Source organism: Mastigoproctus giganteus, chromosome 5, assembly GCF_048544385.1.
Source record: "Mastigoproctus giganteus isolate SK-2022 chromosome 5, ASM4854438v1, whole genome shotgun sequence".
In the NCBI taxonomy this organism is placed as follows: Eukaryota; Metazoa; Arthropoda; class Arachnida; order Uropygi; family Thelyphonidae; genus Mastigoproctus; species Mastigoproctus giganteus.
Genome location: NC_143579.1, coordinates 163,253,910 through 163,275,459, shown reverse-complemented (window position 1 = coordinate 163,275,459; position 21,550 = coordinate 163,253,910). Strand labels below are relative to the sequence as shown.

At 38.7% G+C, this 21,550-nt stretch overlaps 1 protein-coding gene across 1 annotated transcript in view; it reads left to right on the top strand.

Moving 5' to 3' along the window:
• The window catches only part of LOC150085806 (A-type potassium channel modulatory protein KCNIP2), a 37,735-nt gene that overhangs the window by 4,409 nt on the left and 11,776 nt on the right, over positions 1-21,550 (top strand). Inside the window, exons 3-5 of the mRNA XM_090373494.1 lie at positions 10,204-10,274; positions 15,360-15,572; positions 16,928-16,990. Of these exons, the coding sequence (XP_090229620.1) occupies positions 10,204-10,274; positions 15,360-15,572; positions 16,928-16,990 (347 nt within the window). The remainder of the gene's footprint in view (positions 1-10,203; positions 10,275-15,359; positions 15,573-16,927; positions 16,991-21,550) is intronic.

Below are 21,550 nucleotides of genomic sequence, written 5' to 3'. Positions count from 1 at the left end.
TTCATAACTGGGAAATCTGTCTGTGAACGCACGCTTGTACAGACATAAAAATACAAGAAAAGCAGTAGAAACTGGCACGCACTGCCACAAAAGTAGAGGATGTGCCAAGAAATCCTCCAAGCATCCAGTAATCGAATAACAAGGAATCCCCAAGCATCTAATAACAAATCTGCTTACTGTCAAGGATCCTCATAGATCATTGAGTTTAGAATTTTGTAGTATGCTGATGAAAGTAACACGTGTTACGCAAATCAGTCGAAACTATGAAGGAAATGCAGAATATTCAGCAACGCCTGGATAGGTCTATTCGACATGTGTTTCAATCGTTAAAGACTATTTAACTATAATGCACGCCATTCACAAAATGCTTGGCTATTTGTTTATAAATTGCAGCTGGTTCAAGAATTGATACCACCTAATAAGCCCAAGTGAACAGTTTTCTGCTATGATATACTTCGATTTACTCTTGTATTGAAGATAGAGTCTACTCTTCTCTGAAGGAGCAACCTGTCATGCATGCTTCGAGCTGCAGGAGGATTATGATGGACCTATGGTTATGACAGGCAACCTTCTTTTTGCAGTAGTATAGTAGCCTCATCCATTGGAGTCATGCTTGAGAGACTGGACGTTGCTGTACCAGGATTGGTTATAGTGATCAGTTGCTCCATCACCACCCTTACCTCTTATAATTCCATTGTTTTCCAACACGAACGATCCGAATGAAAAAAGTAGTTTCTTTTATGTCATAAAAAAGTGTTATTAATCATACAGCATGAGGGAGAACATCTGATTTGATACCCAAGAGCCACCAGTAAACTTACTCTAGATTTACTTGCTCAAGGGAAAAAAAAGATTCTTGGATTAATCGTGGTGAAAACAGCAAGTATTGACCTGTTCAAAACCTTTCCTTTTTCCAATAATAAGCTTTTATTTTTGCACATAATGATTTTATTATCCGTTAGTCACACTAAATTCCATCATGCATGTAAGAGAAGCCCGATAAAAGTGTTTGTTGTTTTATTATCCTTTGGTTAACTAATAAACACTTCTTGGTGCTTCATCGATTGTTTACCCAATGATGGATTGTCGAAGTAATTAATAATATTATAGGCGAAAGTCCTGATTAATCACAACGCATTATATTGTAGAAACCGAACGAACGAGCCGGCCCCGAGTGACAAGTGATTTTCTTCCTGCGAATATATAGTGCTCTCCCAAAGTGATATAGTTTTGTTTATTTTCTAGAGTGACCTGTTCTTTCATTTACTTAAAGTGGTTCTGTACTTTAAAGGTCAAAAGTAAGAACCTAGAAAAGAAATTCACCTTTCTCTTTTATTCTGTATATTCATTACTAACCCTCTACTTAACCGCTTGGTCACTGGTGGCACCGCTTCTGCCTCCACGTGGCGGGGCCAGTAACCTGGGGGATAAGACAACCCCCAGGGCTAAAAGGAGCAGAGATGGAAACAAATATGATTTTTCACGTTTAGAGCCAAAGAGCTCTCAACCAAATGACACTCACGACGCTGAACATGACTTCTCTCTCTCAAAAAGAATGAAGAAAGACACTGGCAGACACTGGCAGACAGGAATACCATCATTCCTGATAATACATTCTCTGTCAACACAACCTGTGGGCAAGCTCTCTCCCTTTATCATTCAGAGGTGTCTCGAACATGCCGCACATTCACCAAAAATTGTGAAACGCCTCCAACCTGGAGATTTATTAATAGAGACCACCAACCCTCAATACTCTGAACTATTATTACGTCTGACATTCTTGAGTGGAATTCCAGTTCAAATCACACCACACACCACCCTCAATTCTTCAAGGGCAGTGATCACTGAATGGGATCTATTGAATCTTCTTAAAGATGAAATAGTCCAGGAATTTAAATATCAAAAAGTCACTCAGGCAAAAAGGATCATGATCCGAAAAGATGGCAGTTTTGTCCCTATCCGGGGTATAATTTTAACTTTCAGTTCTCTAAACCTACGAGCTTCAGTCAAGGCAAGATATTTAAACAGCACGTTCGGCCATATATCCCGAACCCCCTAAGATGTTTTAAATGCCAGAAATTTATCCATTCCCAGACAGCATGGTGTGGAGACGCAAAGTGTGCAAACTGTGGGTGTAAAACTCATACACAAACAGAATGTAAGGCACCAAGTCCACAATGTCCTAATTGCAAGGGCAACCAAACGGCATACTCCAAAGACCCTGGAAGTTGGAAAAAAAATACAAAAATATAAAATTAAAATTGAAAATAAGGTTTCCTATGAAGAGGAAAGAAAACAAGTAAAATGAAGTATACCAAAATACACTTATGCTTCTGATACTTACAGTCACCAATCAGTAGCATGTCAGACAGAAGTGCCCACCCCTCCAGGCACATCGATCTCAGACTGGGCTCGATCAGTCCTCTCGGTACAGAATCCATCTCCATCAAAGGTAGTTGATCAATGCAGTAATACACCACTGACAGTTTCAGCACAGAGACTTCCCCATTGTCGAGCAGTGGAGAATTTGAAAAAATCAGATCCAGTTGTGGTGAAGCAATTTCGTCCCTCAAGCATGGACACAGATGATACCACCAACTCAGATTTGCTTGAAATACATGTAGATGGAGATATGGAAGAAAGCAACGACTCAGGACGCCCAATTTTTTCAAGAAAAGAAAAATCAAAACCCGACAGATATAAACAAGAAATAGACAGAGATAAACAAGCCACTCACAGAAAGCAGGCAGACTCATCTTCAGCTCACAAAACCAAATAATGGAACAAATCGCAGCAATATTGATTGCTCCGAACTAATTCACCGTTACAATCCTGCTGCCATATGCTTACTAGAAACGAACTAACAAAAATATCCGTTTCTGTCAAAAATTATACTTTCTTCAGACAAGATCGATCTGATACTAACAGTGCCCATGGAGGAATAGCCGTACTCGTGGACTCACGAGTCCCCTCCAGACGCATTCCATTGCAAACACAATTGGAAGCCGTTGCCACGCGTGTAGTAATTGGTATCACTCTGACACTGGTCTCAATTTATCTTCCGCCGAACCAATAATATACAATTCACCAACTGGAAAATCTTATTTCTCAATTACCATCTCCTATTTGTTTACTAGGAGATTTTAATGGACATTATCCATTATGGAGTTCTCTGGTCTCAGGTGGACGTGGTGAGCATATTGAAATGTTACTTGACAGCGAGGATCTGACACTATTGAATACTAGCTTACCGACTTACATCCATTTTCCTACTGGGTCAACTACTGCAATAGATATCTCAATTTGTTCTCCGATCCTCTTCCGAACTATATACATGACACTCCTCTAAACAGTGACCACTATCCACTGATCTGTGGTATTCAAACTACCCATTCCAAACAAACAGAAACAAAAACAAAATAGAAATTTTCCAAAGCAAACTGGACAAAATTTATCCGTCATGTATTTTTTGATGATAACGTCGTAGTCTTCTGCTATTGACACTGTCACCGATTACATCACAATACAGATACCAACAGCTGCAACAGCCGCCGTCCCACAGTCTCAAATAAGAAACCAACGGCATAATAATCACTGGTGGAATGGTGATTGTAACAAAGCGAAAAGAAAGAAAAAAACACAGCATGGAACACCTTCCGCAAACATCTCACCACTGCCAACCTTATTAACTTCAAGAGACTGAGAGCCAAAGCTCGTTATATCAGGCGTAAGGCGAAAAAAGACTCATGAATAAAATTTTCCTCCTCAATCAACAAAGATACTGATACCCGAATAATTTGGGACAAAAAATAAAGAATCTAAATGATAAATATCATATGCTGCCTTCTCCTATTATTAAATGGAATGGGAAGGAGATCTCATCTGCTGAGGAAATTGCCAAGCCTTAGGAACAGTGTTCTGTGAATTGTCCACTCAACTGCATATCAACCATATTTTCAAAAAATTAAAGCTGAAACTGAGAAAAGGAAACTGAACTTCAAAGCTACATGTCCTTTACCCTATAACCAACAACTCATAATAACTGAACTGGAAGAATCTATATATAATCTACATTAGCCATACCTAAACCTGGTAAAGATCATTCATTTCCTAACAACCACTATAGACCAATTTCTCTAACTAGGTGCCCGAGTAAGACTTTGGAAAAAAATGGTTCACCATCGACTCACCTGGTACCTTGAATCCCAAAACATAATCAGTTTGGCTTTCGGAAGAATAGGTCTTCCCCAGACCTCATGACCAAAGCTAAATCCAACATAAGAAATGCATTCATCAGAAATCAATATTTGTCATGATATTCTTCGATATAGAGAAGGCTTTTGATACTACATGGCGCTACAGCATCCTAAGGTATCTCCATTCTGTTCGTAGAAGCCACATTCCATATTTTATTCAAAGCTTCCTTCGACACAGATATTTCCAAGTTAGGTGCCGGCATGTTTTATATCAAATATACATACATACAAGGAGTCTCGCAAGCCTCTGTTCTTAGTGCCACTCTGTTTCCAAATATTCCAAATGCCGTTGACTCGTCCCTGTCTATGCGGATGACCTTACCATATCCTGCCATTTTCAGATTATGAATTATATTGAGAGGCATCTACAAATATCCATTAATAACATTGAATTATGGATGGCAAAAAATGGATACAAACTGTCAAGCCACAAATCTACAGCCATACATTTCTGCACCAAGCGCAGAATGCATCCTGAACCTGAGTTGCACTTGGCCAATCATCTTCTACCGATTTTGAATAGTACTCGCCTCCTAGGGCTAATTTTTGATAAGAAGTTAAACTTCCAGGAGCACATAAAATATCTAAGAACCACTTGCACAAAGAAAATGAATATACTCCGAGTCATCTCCAGTACATCTTGGGGTGCCGATCGTTATACCCTGCTCCACTTATATTAGTCTCTAATTAGATCTCGGCTGCCAACCGGGCTAGCCGGGTGAGTAAAAGTAGCTGCCTGGCAACCCAAAGGTCGAGGGTTCGAATCCCGATCAGAGTAGTGCAAAAACTTTGGGAGGTGCATTATGGCCACAGATGCCGATGCGCCAACAACTAAGAAAAAAAAAAAAAAAAAAGATCTTGGCTAGACTACGGAGCACCTGTTTATAACTCGGATAGGGAGAGCAAATTGTCCCGTCTTGCGCCCATCCAACACTCTCCTCTTACGATAGCCCTAGATGCATACAGAACGTCTCCAGTTCAAAATCTTTACGTTGCGGCTCACGAACATCCACTTAGCATCAGAATGAAGATGTTGCTGATGAATTATTCAGCTAAAATTAAAAGCCTGCCTACTCATCCTGTTTGGCCATTGTTACATGATTCTCAGTGGAAAACCTATTATGCAAATAAACCTAGATCAATTCTGCCTACTGGTATCAGGCTGCAGAATCTAACAGAAAGCTGGAACATTCAGATTGATAATATCATCAGAGAAACAAAAGATCCGGATCCCCCGTGGACTAACTTCACACTTTCGTCTGATGAATACTTTGAGCAATGGGGTAAAGGCTCTATAGCAGATATTAACATCCAACAACTACATGTTGCTCACTCACAAAAGTACTCACACTTTACCAAGATCTATACTGATGGTTCGAAGTCTGACAGTCGAGTGGGTGCAGCTGCTGTCTTCCCTAATACAACTGTCTCAATTTCACTTCCAACCGAATGCAGCAGCTACACTGCTGAACTCCATGCCATTAAGCTTTCTCTGAAAAACATCTCACTGCTGTCAATAAATAAAAGTATATATTCACAGAGTGCTATTTTAGCTTTGAAAAGCACTTTCTCACCTAACAGTCTTTTATTAAAGCTCATAAAACATAAGCTGATGCGTTTTCATGAGCATCAGAAAACTGTTATATTTTCATGAATCCCTGGCCACAGTGGTATTCCAGGAAATGAATGTGCAGATAATGCTGCAAAGCATCCTTCCATCATATCCTCAACAAATGACCTAGTCCCATATCCTGATTATAGACATAATATACGAAGAACATCTATGGAACAATAGACACTTCTGTGGAAAATGCAAACAAATAACAAGCTATTCCAAATAAAACCTGAACCACAATTATGGCCTTCATAAAAATAGAAAAGAAGAAGTAATCTTAGCCAGAACTCGTATAGGTCACACTCACCTCTATCTTCTTACAGGAAACGATCCTCCGCAGTGTGCGCACTGCTGGCAACCACTTACAGTAAAACATATACTCCTCGAATGTATCTTGTTCAATAATGCCCAGCGAAAGTCTTTTAGTTTCATTTCAAAACTACAACAACCTCTCTCTCTCTCTCTCTGACTAGCATAATAAGGGCCTACTTAGGCCATATTGCCTAAGTAGCCCTTGCGCCAGAAAACACAACAACAACAACCTAACGATCCTAATTGATAATATGATTAAGGTTATTTTTTTAGAGTGCATAAATTAATAAAGTATGTAAGTATAAACAACAAAGCCTTTTGTAAAAGTTCGGTAGATGAAATGTTGAAAACCGAGAGCCTGTCTGAAAAAAAAAAGTGAGCTGAACTTCATTTTAACACCAATATGGTATCGATTTGAGTTAAAACTTTGTAAGTTGCTATTTTTGCAACTTATGGATGTCAGCAGAACCAAATGATTACAGAAGATTCCAAATTCTATATTCCTGGCCATAATTGAATAACTATAACTTTTTATGCAGACAAATTTTGCGAAAAACCAGCTCCACTGGAGTTACCTCTGATTAAGAGGCAGCCAGGTGAGCCATACATGCAAAACCACTATCCGAGCAATGTCACGAAAAGAGGGATACCGGGTAATGCCAATGCCCACGTGCTCTTTTTCTCGCGTTGGAATATAGCGACGCCGTGTAGAAAAATATATACGCGATAAAGAATTCGCTATATACGAAGTGTGCCTATAGAAGTAATAAAGTTCGCAAGGTGGTGAAAAACGGCTTTAGAAATGTGGAAGATTACGTTACCAGATTGTAATAAAACTGTTCACAAATTCAACTGGCCTGGAAAGATATTATTACAAACCTGTAGTCGCATAATAATATAACCATTATTGTTTGAAATTTGTAAAATAAAAGCTGATTTTCTGGGATACACATATGTACACATTAGTTTCTTATTAAATATACAAATGCTCATCGGTGTTGTTGTTGTTTCTCCTGGCTTTCCAATCGGGAAAATCAAACTCACACATGACTATGTAGCTTTATGCTCGTTAATAGTTATAAAACCATTCATCGTACGATGATTTCACTTCTTTTTTCCATTATTTGTCTAATTGCAACGATTGATTCGATGATCTTCCTTTAATGAATATAAACTGATCGTTTTTATCATTCTCTTCCAAACAGATTATTTTTGTAATGTGTGATGAATTTCATAGCTTGAATTTAATAGGAGAGCCATCTATTGATGACCACATTTCTTCCTGATACTTCGTCAGGCCTTATTCAAAATCTGAGCCTAAGTCTGATCTCTAGAGAATTCAGGGTTATATTCGGAATTCATAATTCTGGTCGTAACTCTAAATGAATTATGAATTCATTCCATCCATCCTTCGTCTTTATTAGCTCTTTGATTTTATTTTACTGAAAAATTCCAGTCAATGCGTTAGAAAAAAAATTTCCAAATAAGATTTAAACCCAGCCAACCTATTCAACCTAATATTTAAATCAGGTTGGACGAGGTAAGATAAAGAATTAATTACTTCTATTCTTCACTCTTCTTGATGTTAATCAGAGAAGTCCATATCATATTTGATTGCATGCGTTGCAAAGTAGGACCGAACAAACAGACCCTATATCAGTAACTCTTCACATGTTTCACAGAATTCAGCTTATCTTTTTCTTGCAATATCCATAAATTGTCACGTGTTGTGTTCTTTAATTTTTGCACTAAGTTTCTGCCCATTAATGGCATATTCAATTCTTCAGACTAACTTTTCACACTTTGCTTTCTAATCTTTCTAACTTCGTACAATTTCCTAACTTAAAATGATATAAAATGAGTGGCCAGTTAAAAAGACATTAATCCTTTTAACAGACCACTCTTATATCAGTGATCTTGGTGTTTTATTCCTGTTCGGCTCTAAAACTTTATAAAATTAAAAGGTTTACTGCTGTCCAGTTTCTCCTTGAATTGGTGCACGTTAGATTACCTTTATTTCCTTTAAATTTACACCCCATTAATTTTTCTCATTCATCTCCAGTTCAAGTTATCCATCCGCAGTAATCATTTTAAATATTGTTAAATGTATTTTCATACTCATTACTCTTAAACTTACCATTCGCTGAAGTTACAAATGTCAGGAGTTTAATTTCTCAGGACCAAACCTCTCGACTACGCACTTCATATAAAAAAAGTATATTTATGTTGTTCAAAGAAATGCTGCTTGGAGTATGACAGATATACAAAGATTCTATACACAGATTCCTTTTGCGCTTTTATTTCAGTTAGTAACTTCTTTGTTTCAAAAATTTTCTTGCGACCTTAAAAAGAAGAACAGTTTTCCAAAGATTTTCTTAGGACCTTAAAAAGAAGAATAAAAAAACATTCCACAAATCCCAGATTGCTGAACACAGATTTTTATGAATGTCTTCCTTTCCTTTTTTAATCTGAGCCTTATTTTCCATACGCTGATGGTTTACCTTATAAATATGCGACGAGCCATGCATAATGGCTTACAAGATACGCGCATTTCTTCGACATTCTGCAGATAACTTTCCGGTTGGTCTTGGCATGGAAAGATTCCGTTCGTCTTGAGGCAATGTATAACCTTAATATATATCATGTTTATAAATAGCTGTTTCGAATTTTATTCATATCTGAAGGGGTTTCCTGCTCATCGAGGAAGATTTACTTATTTATTTTAAGAATATTTGGATCTTTTTTATGTTATTTCTTTTCTGTTCTAATTATTGTTTGACCTGAGAATACTGATACGGGGCTCATATGAAACCATTTCTGATTTAATCCAAAGTATTTCAGCATTGCAGTTTGGTTAATAGTGATTAATTGATTAATTTTGTGGAGTTGTAGGGTGATTATTGCTGTCTAAGAATCGCAATAAATCACCACTTTTATTTTCTTGTGCTGGCACTTTCAAATTTAGTGGAGGGCTCTATTTAGATCTTGTCAGCATCTTCTCTTTAGATTTGACTAACGGATTTTAACGCTGCACTACAGGAGGTGCTAAGAAAAGACGCTTGAACTTGAACTATGGACTTGAACTTTTTGTTTCTTCTGGCCTATCTTTTTAAAGAGAAATATAAGCACTGTTAAACTCTAAAAATGTAAAAACTTTCTTAAATAACTTTTAATAGTAACTTCTTCCAATATGTGCGCACTAATACACATAATCAGAGTTAACAAGGAAAAGACCTGAGTTCGAGTCCCGTTGATGACGTGAGGAACTTTATAGGCCTTTTTCACAAAGTGGCCGAATTAATCGGTCTCAGGCGAGGGTAGCGTGGTTTGTTTTCTCCGGGAAATTCGGGTTACAGTCAATGTACGTGGAGCAATGTGGCCTTATCGCGATGCCCCTAAAACCCTACAACAACAAAAACTTCAAGAAAGATATAAAGCTTCTAGGGATGGTTCAGAGAAGGATAACCAGATGGGATGGTGCTAATTGATGTCCATTTGAAGACCGGCTTAGAAAGTGAGGACTGCAAAGCCTGGAAATCATACAAGGGATGGACTCCACAGAGGTATATATACAGTCTTGAACAGAATAAGTAAAATGAACATGGTTTATATTGCTTTTAAAACTTTGGAGTGAGTAACAAAAAGCTGGATCTCATAATTACTTTCGGAGAGCGTGTTGTAAACACGGGAGTGAATTGCCAGCGGCAGAAGTCGAGGTGGTGTGTTTTGTAAAGTTGAAAGAGGATTTGAAGAGCCACTTTTTTGCTAAGGGGAAGGCATGAGTGATAGATTTAGTTTTTGTCAGATGCAGAGAAAGTCCTCTTCCTTGCATAATTTAGAAATTATGATATTAATACTAATAATGGTTAGCGCACCCTCCAAAGCAGGAATTTTCTGAACAAACACAGGTAAGTGCAGAAGCTCCATTACAGTTTCAATACTAATAAAAGTGTTGTATTATCTGCATTATTTATTTTTGTAATGCAATTATCATATCATACGTCTTTAATCCTCTTTCAGATTCAAATTCATATGCCCATTATGTTTTTAAGACGTTTGACTGCAACAAAAATGGTTCAATAACATTCAGGGTAAGTTTCTCATTCTTTATAATCTTTCTTAATAAGCAAACCTGCAATTTCTTCAGATTTCTTCGGAAGTTTTCCGATAATTCCATGTGGCCTCCGATTTTTCGATAACTTTAGTTTTTTCCGGTTATTTTTAATCAAGTTTGTTATTTTTCAGATAAGTAGTTAAGATAAGTTAAGTATCTTGTTTTATATATGATTTTGTATTAGCAAATCGCTGTGCATTTGAATAGAACAAAAATAATAAATTAATGGAGAAATTAAGTTTAGAATCCAGTTTATAGCATGCCATGATTTACTAACTGCAGCGTAAGACTCGGAAAGGCCTTTGCTATTAATAATCTTCAGTTTTTCGATTTCAAAAGTAGCAGATAATAATAAGGAGTACACTGGTGTGCAAAACCTAAGGACCAACACTATTTCTAAAGGTTACAACCACAAAATCTTTACTTGAGGTTTTCTTTACTGATGAGAGTAGATTCAGCCTCAGCAGCGATTCTGGACGTCAGCTAATCTGGCGAGAGGTTGGCACACGGTATCAGCCCGCAAAGATCACAGAGCGGGATCGATATAGCGGTCGAGGTATTCTCGTCTGGGGGAGGCGTTATCTTGGATGAACGTAACTTCAGATACTGGAAAGTGGTACAGTACTGTAACCGGTGCACGCTACTATACTGAGGTAATCCTTCCCCATGTGCGTCTGTTCCAAGGTGCCATTGGCCCCGAGTTCGTGTTTATGGATGATAACTCCACACCCTATCGCACTGTAGCTGTTGATATGCTTTTGGGAAGTGAGGACATTGTTTGTATGGATTGGCCTGCCCGTTCTAACGATCTAAATCCCATCGAACACATATGGGACGCTCTGGACAGAATCCTAGGGGCATGTCCACACCCACCAGAAAATGTTCACCAGCTGAAGATGGCGCCGACAGAGGAATGGACGATGTTACAGAAGAACTTATCAACAACATTGTTCTAAGTATGGACAGGCGGTGCAAAGCCTGCGTCGACATTAGGGGCCATATCTCCTACTCAGAACCACCTCTTCCCTTTGTTCCATCTTTGGCAGTGATGCATCTGTATCATGGCAGCCAGTGCTATGTTGCCATTTTTGAATAAAGTCCCTTTGTATCGTTTTGTTTCCATTGTTGTGTCGGTGTTGTTTCCTTCATAATTTGTGTACCTCACGAAGTTCCTTTGCTATGCTTTTCCATATCCAGGCCACTCCTATGAGAAGCTACAGGTGAAAACCTGACTGCTCCTTAAGTTTTGCACACCAGTGTAGTTATAAGAAGGCGATAAGCAACAAAAGTTACTCTAGTTGCACTGGTATATTATACTTAAAATCTATATTTTAAGTATAAGTTTCGACTTTAAAAACTTCAAACTAAGATTAGTTTAATATTTATTGTGTGCTTTATGTATTCCTTAATTTCTTCCAACGTAAAGTTATACAATAATGTTCATTATTAGAGGCAAAATCCTACTAAAGCAGTTTCTGTAGATTTGATTTGAAAGAAGTGGTGAATCTGAATAATAAACAATTATTTTTAACTGATTAATTCATCCAAGCTTAGTTAAATACTCAAAGCTAGTAGTACTCATATCGATTTTAATAAAAGTGGGCTAAAATGTTCGATAAAACTTAAAGGTTTATTTAAATTCTCTTAAAATATATGCTGAGTGATCACTGAATTACGATATACGTAATACTTCGTAGTCCTCATTTTGCCCCCAATACAGCAGCTATCCGACGTGGCATTGATTCAGCAAGATGTCGGAAGCGTGTGGGAGGTATGGCCAACCAAGCTATGCGTAATACGGTTAGAAATCCAGGTATGCAGGTGACCCATACGCTAGTTGATCCTATCCAAGTTAAGATCGGTTGGCCAGTTAGGTAAGGATCAGATGTTTGGGTTGTTCCTATTTTGTGTTGGCAATAGGGTGCTCCGTCTTGTGAAGAGGGCCTGTGCAAACTTGGTAAACTCCTAGTAGTAGTTTTTTTCTGTGATGAATAAGTGCTCATTTCCTTCAGGGTAATGTTGTATACGAGTAAACAGGATGCTGCGGAGGTCTTCATAGTGTTGACAGGTATATACTAGATGGTTCCAGTTTTCTACTTCACCACATGCACAGTAGAGGTTGTCAATGATTCACATGGATGTTAGTTTATGGTTTATTGATCTGTGTCCGGTAATAGGTTGGTATAAAGACCAGGAGAGAACCAGTTTGGAGACTTGGGAAATACGGAATTCACATAAGGTATAAATTTCTTGGTGATTGGGCCCTTGTCGGTAGCCGTCCATCTGTCTTGCCAAGTCTGAAGTAGTAGGGTGGCAATTTGTTTCTTTTCCTGCCTGATTTCGCTCAAGTTATTGATGGAGTATCGAAGGACAGTTGCTGGTATGCACCTAGATAGACAGTAGTGGAGGCTCCTTCGAATAACCACCAGATCAAGCCGAAGGACGGCCGCAAGAACCTGAAGGGCTGGGTTGCTAACTGTGTAGCATGCCCTTGTAATAGTAAGAAGGATGGTGCGCTGGATGGTTCCCAGTTTACGTTTGTTGTTGTTTGTTATTGTTTGTTATTTGGTTTTTTTTAGGAGCATTAGCAACTAAGGCCATATTGCTCCGGGATATGCGGTGGTCATTCCCTGACCTTTCCGCATCCTCCGTATTTGGTGGTGACGGGCTCGAACCCCGGTCTAATCAAGAAGCGTGTGCTACGCACTGCTGCTCCTTCCCACCTGGCTACGGAGGCGCCTGTTTGTTGTTGTAAAGAGTTGCCCTGCAAAACCAGACCCAAGATCCATACGTTATGAAGGGAAGGAAGATTAATTTGTACAGAACCTTAAGGGTGCGTCGAGTCAAGCCCCAATCACGACGACTCACCCGTGCAATGAGAGCAGTGTAGTTTCTCACTTTCGCATGGAGGTGTGCAAGAGAAAGTGAACTTAGGATAAAGTACTGTTCCCAGTAGTTTTAACGTAGAAACTAGCTTGATAGTGGCCTTGAAGTTTGATAGTGAGATTTCTAGTAGGCTGCAGTGATCCCTTCAGGAGAATGGATTGTGTCTTTTGGGGTGAGAGTCTTAGCTTGTGTAGGGTTGCCCAGTTCTGAAGGATTTGAAGTGCCTGGTTTCCTCTGGCTTCCGCTGTCAGCTTCAATGGAGATGGTCACATCATCAGCAAAGGCTTGTATAGCTACAGGACCTAGGTCCAGTCCAAGGAGCTCATCCAGGACAATGTTTCACAGAAAAGGACAAAGGACTAACCCTGGGACAACCTCTGTAGATAGACCTGGTGATTCTTCGTTACGTTGAGGAGATTGTAACTTTCCTATTTGATAAGTAGTTTTGGATGCATTTGTATAAATTTAATGGAATATTTGCTTGCCTAAGTCTGCAAAGAATACTTGTCCACCAAAGCCTGTCGAAGGCTCCTGTGAACTCTATTGCTATTAGTAGGTAGAAGTTGAGACTGCAGAGATGATCCTTTGCAGTGCGTCTTCTGTGCAACGCCCTGGTTGAAATCCCAACTGGAAGTTGGACTGGAATCCAGCTTTGGTGTAATGGTGTTGGAGCCGTACTAGGAGTAGACGTTCAAACTGTTTATTGACCATGGATAAAAGGGAAATGGGTATATGACTCTGGTTGTTGGAGCGGTTTAGACGGATTTTTTTATGATCAGTTTTACATTGACGTTTTTCCATGCTTCTGGGAAAGATCCATGGGACGTGTAGAATTGGATGTTGATTTGGGCGGTCTTTTTCAATACTTCGGGTTCAATGAGATCTGGTCCGGGGAATTTCCTCTCCTAAATTTTGGCAAGAGCCTGCCTGGTATTGGACCACTATTGTTTTTGATTTTCTTAAGTGACATTGAGAAGAGATAGAGGGGATGACGTCAAGGTTGATAGAGCCGTGAATGATCACCACCATTCAGATTCTCTTCAGGACAATTTACATAGATTTAAGGGATTGTCAGAAAAAGAGGTTTGAATGAATCAAAATGCAAGGTAATAACTTATACACTTCAGTAGGCTTTAACTAAAATAGCAGAGGGAGAAAGAGATTTCAAAATAGCGATACGATCAGGCTTAAAGTTCTTCGAGCAGTATCGACAGACAAGGAGGACCCACGGTGTCCTGTCGATGATTTATCTAACAATTGCTTGTACAGAATAGGGAGGCCATAATCCTACTATTTAAGGAAACTTTAAGATTGCACTTGGAATACTGTGTTCTAACATAGACTACACCTAAAAAAGACACGAAGCTTCTTGAAAGAGTGGAAATTTTGGCTATGCGCCTGGTTGAGGTCAGAAAAAGGTGCCATATGAGGAAAGACTTCGAATATGTGTGCTACGAAGCTTGGAAACTAAATTCAAGTGTCATCTACCTTATATATACACTTGTTTGAGATATATAAGACTCTAAGAGGAGAAACCAAATTTGATCGACGCTGGAATTGTCACTGGAATAAATGATTTCAGAACTAGGATTTATAAATTTAAATTACGAAGGAAGGGGTTTAGAGTGGATTGCAGGAAGTTTTCTTCTAACCAATGAGTTGTTTATTACTAGAATAAATTACCTCCGTGGGTGGTCGAAGCTGACGGGTTGGGGAATTTCAGAAGTAAGCTGGATAGATATAGTTAAGGTGGGGTCAAGTATTTTATTATTTATTTATTGCGATTAATTTTAATTAGTTAATATTTTGGCTTCCTTGCGCCAGATTGTTAATATTAATACTAATATCAGAATGATATGTAGCTGACCGAGTGGCTAATTGAAAGAGTGGTGTTTTAAAATCGATAGAGAACCTTTTTATAAATAATACATTTCGTATTAAAATGTTCTAAACAACTCTCACTTTCGTCTTCGTTAATCAGATCAGCAATATATTTTATTTCTTGTATACGTCACTAGTTGTTCAACCGAATAATTTTTCAAATTACAACGTTTTTAGGATTCAAACTGTTTTGTTGATAAAAGATTTATATTCGTATAAAAAAGTGGGTGACTTTTTGTTCCATTCACATATTTCTTCTTTCATTTTAAATTTTATTCCTTCTCTTTTGTGTTAGGACTTCATTCAATGTCTCTCCCTGCTCTGTCGAGGAACTCTTGAAGAGAAGCTGCACTGGGCCTTTACATTGTACGATATCGATGGTGATGGCTGCATCACAAAACCTGAACTTTCAGACATTGTAAATTCAGTTTATGCATTAAGTGGATCTCGATCGCCTACGGTAGGAAATGAGAATATTCTAAATGACCACGTGGAGCAAATTTTTCAGGTAGGGATAATACTGTAATGCAGAAATACACTACTGTACAAGATATTTTTGAAGTAATACCGACTATTTAAAATCGTAATTACAAGATGTTTGAAGAAACTATTCCACAAAATATCCATTGTTATATATGACTATAATAATTAAGATTATTGAAATAAATAATGTGATTGCAGAAACATATGAATTTAATTACACACACTGGCCAAATATGTAGAAGCCTTTGTACTAAGACAATCAAAACCGCATTCTTTCCTTTAGAAGAAATTCAAATAGATGCAAAGAAAACTAACGTGTTGCTCGATGGGCTGCCCAGGCTGTTCTATTGCAATAATCTTTTCCCAGAATGAGGAAAGCAAGCGGTTTTTTCGCATCTTCAAGGCGCAATTTAAAAATTCGACAATATTTAAAACAATAATTTAAAAATTGATGGCCAAGAGAAAGTTTGGTGAGCGAATTTGAGAAATGCTTTGGAAAATTTAGAGGAGTCCACTGATGTACGTAGTCATCAACGATTCAGATAATTATTAGTTGAAACCGATACTGTTCTTAAACTAATTATTAGGAAGCACATTAAGAAAATTGAAAACCAATAAGAAGGGAACGCAGAGGATCCTCGTTAATTTAAGCAAGTTCTGCACATGCTTGCTTCCTGTGAGTAAATGGAGTGTGATATTTTAATTCTCAAATTAAGTTTTACCCTCGTAAGAAGTTTTGCACTTTAGAAGTTCCTTTTTTAGAATTTTACAATGGTTCAATGTAGAACATGGACACTGAAATCATATGAGGCTACTCAAGTATCTCGTAATTCCATTTTCAGCAATTCCTTACGTGCTGTCTGGATTTAATCAGATTTCTCGATAGTCCTGTTCCATATAAAATACGTTCGATATACTCATGGTACTATAATTCAATAAAATAGTACGAAGTCAGTATATTTTGTATATTTTTTAATTTATTAAAGAAGGTGGTCCCAGCCAGCTTTTCTGGCAATACCACCATCCATTCAGATACTGTACAGGTACTCGTATTTCAATTAAACAAATACCGTCAGAAGGACATGCTTGGAGCCCTCAAAAATAATTGTCTCGAGATATACAAATTATTTAAATCCTTATCGGCAATCAGTTTTTCAAAACGTTTAAATAAGTGTTGCTTCAGATACCGTGCAATGAAAGAAGCGCGTTGATAGAAGTTATTCAATACAGACTTATACACTGTATGGGTCATACTAAACTGTATTGATATTGCACGACATCTGAACTAATACTTCGCTTCTATTTGGTATTTTTATCGTGCAATGCAGTATTCGATTTCGTACTTTAGTAAAAGCGAACTCTTTTTTTTTGTTCTCTTAGAAACTCGATATTAATAAGGATGGAATTGTCACACGAGAAGAATTTATGGAGATATGTTCAAAGGTAAGCTGTTGTTAAGTATTCTTTTCGACGTCGGATCTACCCTTCAGCTAGTGCACTGTTTGTGTAAAATAACACCTGCCAGTCTTTGTAAAATAGCGCCTGTTACGTTGATATAAAAGAAATATATTTTGTTTCTGTTAAACGTCATTAACAAAAGAGTTAAGCTCAGTACCCACGATCAACTTCCTATTTCTCTTTGGAATGTATCTACAACTTCCACCATCTTGGTTTAAATGGCTTGGTGCTGATGTGAAGAAGCAAATCCATTCGGCTGTTGAAGACCTTTCTTTTTTCATTGGACACGTATTACCCATAGTTAAATTTGAATAGTCTAACCTATAGTCATATCTTAAATAAGTTATGACCTCGATAATCTTGAATATTTTATTATTTTTTTATTTAAGCATTGAGAGTTATTAACCTTATATTTAAGCATCTATCTGCATAATAATAATCGTAATTATATGTTAGCTTTTAATTTGATTTTTACTGTTCAGTATTTTCTTGAATACTTTTAAAGTTAGACTAGGTTGTTCAAAATAAAAGGCTTAAGCTCCTAAGGCTATGAGGAGTCAGTTCATCGTGTCTATAACGTTTGCTTAGTCTGTGGTCTGTTTTGCGAGATGAATAAAAGGGGATACTGGGTGGAGGGAAAAACACGCAATCTTTGTCCAAGATGGACTAACTCAAGAATATGTTGAATAAAAGTTTCTCCATTCTGGACTGGAATTTAACTCAGAAGTTTTTATACAACTTTTTAACAGAAAATCAAATACTTATCGATTTATTTCTATGAAATGGTAAAATGTAGCATGAAAAGATTGGCAAGGTTTCATGTAAAATGCATTCGGTGTAATGTCTCTTCAGTAAATCTCTTACAGAAAAAATGATGCATTAAATTTTTCCTACAAAAATTCATTCAGAAATTGCTGAGATTGCGATATACCATTAAGACATTTCTCATCTCTTGGTTATGGGATATTGTTGCTATGCGAGTCGGTGGAAACAATCTGAGTTGGCTGAATACCAAATAGATTCATTTGAGGATGTTTTGACAATTGTCCAAGGATAAATAGCGCTTAGCATTATCTTTCTTTGTTGATTGATGTTAGAGGAATAAAAAATCCTTTCTTTTTTTAAAATTTGGGGTTATTTGTTGTTATTACTCCGGACCTAATACTGGCAGAGGAAAACATTTCAACTTTGCTTGAAAAATTAAATCTGAAATTATATCAATTTTAAGCACTGAGCTGTAAAAACAAACTTTCTAATAATGAATTATTCTAGAAATTGCTTCTTGTTATTTTACTTGAAATTTATTATTGAATTCAAATAAAATTTATGGAATAAAATGTTTAAAATAATATAGATCGCTGCAGCTTCTATGTGATTTTAAAGGTCATGCTTATGGCTTTTGAAAACACTTCTTTGAGTTGGAATAAAAGTTTTCTTTGCGTAAAGTTTTATTTGGATTCAAATGAACTTCCAAAGAGCTCGTCATTCGTGCCATACAAGCAATTACCAGGGTTGTTCAAAATGACTCAAGCAGGACCGTGTTGGAAGCCAGGTTTTATTGTCCGTATCCCATTAGAAGCGAATGTTAAGAATGCCCTGTCAGGACAAGAAGAGACGAGGAAATCGTTTTCGCGTCAAGCACTACTTACCTTTTCAGCTCGTTAGCATCTTGTAACACGCTGTTCTTTATTTTACTATCTCGAGAGACGAACGGGATGGGTCTTCATCTCAAACTCTCTGCATATTAGTTAGAAGTTTGCAGGACTTCACGTTTTCTTGACATCCGTTTGGCCACCGGAAGTACGCCTTTTGTGAGTTTTGGCATACGCACGAGCATGTATATATTCAGAAACAATTAATTTTCCCTATATTTTTGAACAAAGCGGTCGCGATATCATTTTAATTTCAGAAGCATTGAAGAATTAACGTTTTATTTTGTTTTAATCTCCAAACTACTAATTATTAAAATAATGAATAGCCGTTTGAAACGTGTCGATGGTTTATTATCTCCATTAGCGACAGGAACCGTATTATATCACAGAAAAGTTCATTGCCTTCTGTTTAATACCTTTTAAAGGGTACAAGCACCAACTTTGATAATTGAAATAAAATAAAATATAATGGTGTTTGATATCCTGCGTTACACATTCCATTCCATTTACTTATACACAATGTTATCTACATTCATTTATATGCAAAACTTATAGAAGATTTATATATAGAATTACATATACACTGAGTGGACAGAAATCATTGGATACCTACCTACCTAATAAAGGGTAGGCCCACCTTTCGCCTGGATAAGAACAGTCACACGGCAAGGCATTGTGTCCATTAGTTCCCAAAAGTATTCCATGGGTATTTCCATCCATGCCTGCTGTACCGCTGTCCATAATTCCGTCGCATTCCTGGGTGGAGGATCGAAAACTCAAACGGACCTTCCAACAGCATTCCAAAGATGCCCCACAGGGTTCATGTCCAGTGAACGGGGAGGCCATTCCATGGTGGTAAAATCTGCGGAATGCTCTGTGAACCATGTTCTAGTCACTACAGCTGTATGGGGAGACGCGTTGTTCTGCTGTAAGAGTCCATTGCCCTGTGGGTGCACGATGACCATGAAGGGATGCAGATGGCCTACAAGGATGGAAACGTAACCTGGACCATTCAGAGATTCGTCTAGACGTACCAGAGGTCCCAATGTGTGCCTGTTGAACACGCCCCAGACCATTACCGATCATCCGCTTGCCTGAAAGTTCCTTGTTGACATGACAGGCGCATAGCTTCGTGCAGTTACCGCCAGATACACAGTCTCCCGCCCACTCGAAATAACTGGAAACGAGACTCATCGCACCAGTCATCCAAGGACCAGTACCGATGTTCTTTCGCCTAGTTGAAGCGTAGAGTCCTGTGTCGTGGTGTTAGCAATGGGACTTTGGTAGATCGGCAGCTCCCATAACCTATTGCGGCTAATGATCGCCTGGTGTTCCTGGTGGAGACGTTTCTGGAACTTCTCTCGTTGAATTCAGTGGTGATTTGTGCGACGTTCACTCTCCGGTTTACACAGCCCAAATCAGAAGCTGTAAACAGCAATCTTGGGAGCGCATGGTCTCCACTATGGGAAACGAGAACCCCTGGGGAATCGTCTACAAACTGACCATGAATAAACTCCCCCGAGGGGAAGTTATTGCCGCCACCACATTGACCCAAGGAGTCATGTCCACAACCTGGGAGCAGACCATTTCCAATATCCTGGACACAGTCTTCCACCCGGCTATACAACCGGAAACAACAGAGCAGATCCAACTCTGCTTAGAAAATGAAAGCTATCAAACAGCAACGACAGAACCTCACTTCACCGTGGAGGAGCTCAAGAGTGCTGCCACCCTCATTAGGGGAAATAAATGCCCTGGACCAGACCTCTTGGAGCCCGAAATCATCAAAAAGACAGTAGAGTGTTCCCCGAACCTGTTGCTCAACCTCTTCAACCTCTGTCTTCACTGTGGCAACTTCCCGACTTCGTGGAAGAAAGCAAACGTCAAACTAATCCTGAAAAATCCGACCAAACCACCACACCTCCCAGAATCGTACAGACCGATCGCACTTCTCACAGTTGCAAGTAAACTACTTGAACGCCTTCTCTATAGACGAATAGAGCAATATTATGACAGGGCTGGCCTGGCCTCACCCAACCAGTTTGGCTTCAGGCGGGGTCGCTCAGCCGTGGATGCTTTAATACACCTACAAGAACAAGTAACAAGATGCACCAAGAAGTATTTCCTCGTGATTGCCGTGGACTTTGCTGGGGCCTTCGATGCACTTTGGTGGCCAAGCATCTTGGCAAGGCTTCGGGTTGCTGGGATCCCAGGCAACCTCTTGCCGACCGGGCTGGCCGAGTGGGTAAAGTACCTGCCCGGCAACCCAAGGTCGCGGGTTCGATTCCCGCCTCGGGCTTGGATCAAAGTACTGCAAAAACCTTGGGAGGTGCAATATGGCCATAGAAGCCGATGCGCCAACAACTACCAAATCAAACAAAAAAAAAAAAAAAAAAAAAAATCAAACCCAGGCAACCTCTACAGGGTCATCAAGAGCTACCTCACAAACAGATCCAACAGGATCTGTTTGTGAGGTAGCAAAAACAGATCCATCAGGATTGTTGCTCCCTATGGGACCCTCTCCAAGAATACATTTCGCGGCTGTCCACAGGGTTCGGTCCTTGGACCACTAATGTGGAACATAGTAATGGACTCCTTCCTAGCTATAGACCTTGACGAGGTAAAATCGCAGGCCTTTGCTGATGACCTCTTACTGACAGTGACAGCGGACTCAAGGACACAACTGGAGACACTGGCAAACCGGGCTCTGTCCACCCTTCAGGAATGGGCAAAGAAAAATCAACTTAGACTATCCCCTGCAAAGACAAACTCCATTCTGCTCAAGGGTGCCTCAACCTTAGGCGGCCTCCACAAATCAAGATCGACCAGAAAACAATTAAATTCTCAAAGCAGCTAAAGTACCTAGGCATGATTCTAGATGCGAATCTATCAT